This window comes from Centruroides vittatus, unplaced genomic scaffold (assembly GCF_030686945.1).
Source record: "Centruroides vittatus isolate TY-2023 unplaced genomic scaffold, ASM3068694v2 contig_958, whole genome shotgun sequence".
Taxonomy (NCBI): Eukaryota; Metazoa; Arthropoda; class Arachnida; order Scorpiones; family Buthidae; genus Centruroides; species Centruroides vittatus.
In genome coordinates, this window is record NW_027122637.1 from 688,999 (window position 1) to 692,094 (window position 3,096).

A 3,096-nucleotide genomic window follows, 5' to 3' on the forward strand; every position below is an offset into this window, starting at 1 on the left:
ATGAGTGGAACAACAAAAAAGAAAGTTCGTCAATATTCAGAGGAATATCTGAAATATGGATTCATACCAGCAGTTAATGATGAGAGGATGCCGTTTTGCTTAATATGCCAGCAATGTTTGACAAACGAATCTATGAAATTGGGTCGGCTTGAAGCACATTTGAAGGCCAAACACAAGGACTATATTAATTCAGATTTAAGTTTCTTCAAAACATTGAAGGAAAAGTTCGAGAAAAGGACGACAATTACTTCAATATTCACGTCTAGAAATGTAACAAATAGTCGTATCCAAGAGGCTAGTTACCAAATCTCTTTGTTAATTGCTAAATCAGGGAAGAGCCACACAATAGGGGAGAATCTAATAAAGCCCTCTATTTCTGCTTTTATGAAAACCATTTTAGAAAAAGATGACGAGGATGTAGTAGCAATGCCTCTTAGTAACAATACTGTCAGCCGAAGGATCGACGAGATGGGCGATGAGATTGAAAAACAACTTGTTTTGAAACTAAAAACCAGAAATTTTTCTGTGCAGATGGACGAGTCAACTCTAAGAGACAGTGAGGCCGTTCTTATCACTTATGTTAGATATATTGAACGTGGACAGTTTGCAGAAGAAATGCTATTTTGTAAACAATTAGAAAGCACTACCAAATCGAGAGACATTTACAACATATTCAAATGCTACTTGGATGACAATGAGATTCCCATGAAGAATGTTATTTCGTGTGCTGCAGATGGTGCCCCCAATATGATGGGCAAGAAAAATGGTTGTTTACAATTGATGAAAGCTGATAATCCAGAAATGACCCTTATTCACTGCGTTATTCATAAAGAAAACTTGGTGGCTAAAAACATGTCTCCTATCCTCCATGAAACACTAAATGCAGTTATCAAATGCATTAACTCGATAAAAGCCAGCGCTAAAACCGAGCGCTTATTTAAGCTATTTTGTGAGGAGCAAAATGAAGACCATGTACGATTGTTACTACACACTGAAGTAAGGTGGCTATCAAAAGGGAATTGTTTAAAACGATTTAATGAGTTGTTTGATTCGCTTAAAAAGTTTTTAATTGATAAGCCTGAAATGAAGTTCTTATTGACAACAAATGGCAAAGCATATGTAAGTTACTTAGCCGATATTTTTGAGAAGCTAAATATATTGAACAAGCAACTACAAGGACCAAGCAAAACACTGGTCGATGCCAAAGCAAAAATATTTGGTTTTGTTAAGAATCTAGAATTAAGTCAGAAACACTTAAGTAACAGAAATTTTGAACAGTTTCATTGGCTCAACAAGTGTAATGTTTCTGACTCTGCAATACTTGAAATTGTTAATCATTTAAAAATTTTAATTACGGATTTTAAAGAGAGATTTGCTGATTTAAAAGAAATGAATTTTCCGACATGGATGGTGCAACCAGGTTTGGTGGATTTAGCTGATATATCCAATCTGCAATATCAAGAAGAACTCGCGGAGTTGCAAAGTGACGAATCTGTAATAACTCTATTTAATATTAAAGGTGCGATGGCATGGCTTTGCGATGAAACAGAAGAAAAATACCCCAATACCACAAAATGTGCAAGAAAACTCTTATTACCGTTTCCATCTTCATATCTAGCTGAATGTGGCTTTAGAGCTGTGAGTGATTTGTTGACTAAAAAAAGAAATCGTCTGGATATAACACAACGTGGAGATTTGAGACTTACGCTAACTAAGCTTGAGCCAGGTATAAAATCGCTGTGTAAAAAGCATCAAGTCCACAAATCACATTAAATTAAGTTTTAAAAATATCTTATTTTTATTTATTAAAAGTTCGTTTCTTTGTTTTGACAACAGTTGTAAGAAATCGCTTTCAAAATTATCATTCATATTACTAAAAAGAACAAAAATAAATTTTTAACTAAAATTATTATATGGGGGGACATGATGATTTTAGAAATGTTAAAGTGGGGCGTGGCCTAAAAAAGTTTGGGAAACACTGGTCTAATATAATATAATAAACATATAATATATAATAAACATATAATAAACTTACATTAATATAATATAATAAACATAATATAGTAAAATTTAGATTTCTTTTCTGCCATAGTCCCAACAAAATAGTCTTTCCCCTGTATGGCTTCTTTCGTGTGTTTCTAAATTGTGTTTCGTGGTAAAACACTTGTCGCATAGAGGACAACTAAATGGTCTTTCCCTTGTAGGGTATGGAATCGCCTAGGCGAGCGATTCCCGCCCTGGTTTAAGATAACGAACTTTCGTGACGGAAGAACCGTTAGAAAGGTTCGTTGGAAAGATCCATTGTGTTTCAAATCGACGATCGACGGACGATTGGCTGTCGGAAAATGACCGTTGGTCGGACGTTACGGAAACATTCGAATTCGATTGGCGGAGGATTCGAACGCCGGCCGCTATATAAGCAGTAGTTTCGGCGGGAACGGAGGGGATCGGTTCTATCGAAGTTCTATCTATCTCTCTCGTTGGACGTTACGGGAACCTGGTGAAAGTGAACTCCAGTTGGTCTACTACGAACTTTTCCTGACGCCAACTGCGGTTGCTAATACGAAGTCTGTTAGCGGAGGTCGTAAGGAGTTTTTCCGACGAAACTTGTACGAGCTATAGTTGGTTGTCACTTGGATTAGTGTTTTGTGCATAATTAGTCGCAACGTTATTTTGTATTATTTTGTATATTTGTCTTGTAAATATAAACGTTGTGTTTGTCTAACCGACTGGGTGTTATTTTGAACATTACTCCCCCGTATGGCTTCTTTCGTGAACTTGTAAATTTTGTTTCGTGGTAAAAATCTTGTCGCATAGAGAACAACTAAATGGTCTTTCTCCTCTATGGGTCCTTCGATGGGTTTCCAAATTTTGCTTTGTTGTAAATCTTTTATTACAGTATTTATTTGAACATTTCATTCTCTCTACAATTAAAAAAATTAAATTAAATTAATTAAAGAAATTGCTAGAAAAGAAAGAAAGATGTCTGAAACTTAATATTAAAAAAATTGTTTTATCAAATAATAATAAAAAGTTTCTTAAATAAGAACAATAATTAAGTCAATAAAAATATTTAATTAAATAATAATTTTTATA

At 34.5% G+C, this 3,096-nt stretch overlaps 1 protein-coding gene across 1 annotated transcript; it reads left to right on the forward strand.

Moving 5' to 3' along the window:
* Positions 1 to 1,773, forward strand: LOC136985307 (zinc finger BED domain-containing protein 5-like). The gene has a single exon (XM_067282558.1). The coding sequence runs from the start codon at positions 1 to 3 to the stop codon at positions 1,771 to 1,773; it is 1,773 nt and encodes a 590-aa protein (XP_067138659.1).
* Positions 1,774 to 3,096: the final 1,323 nt, after the last annotated feature.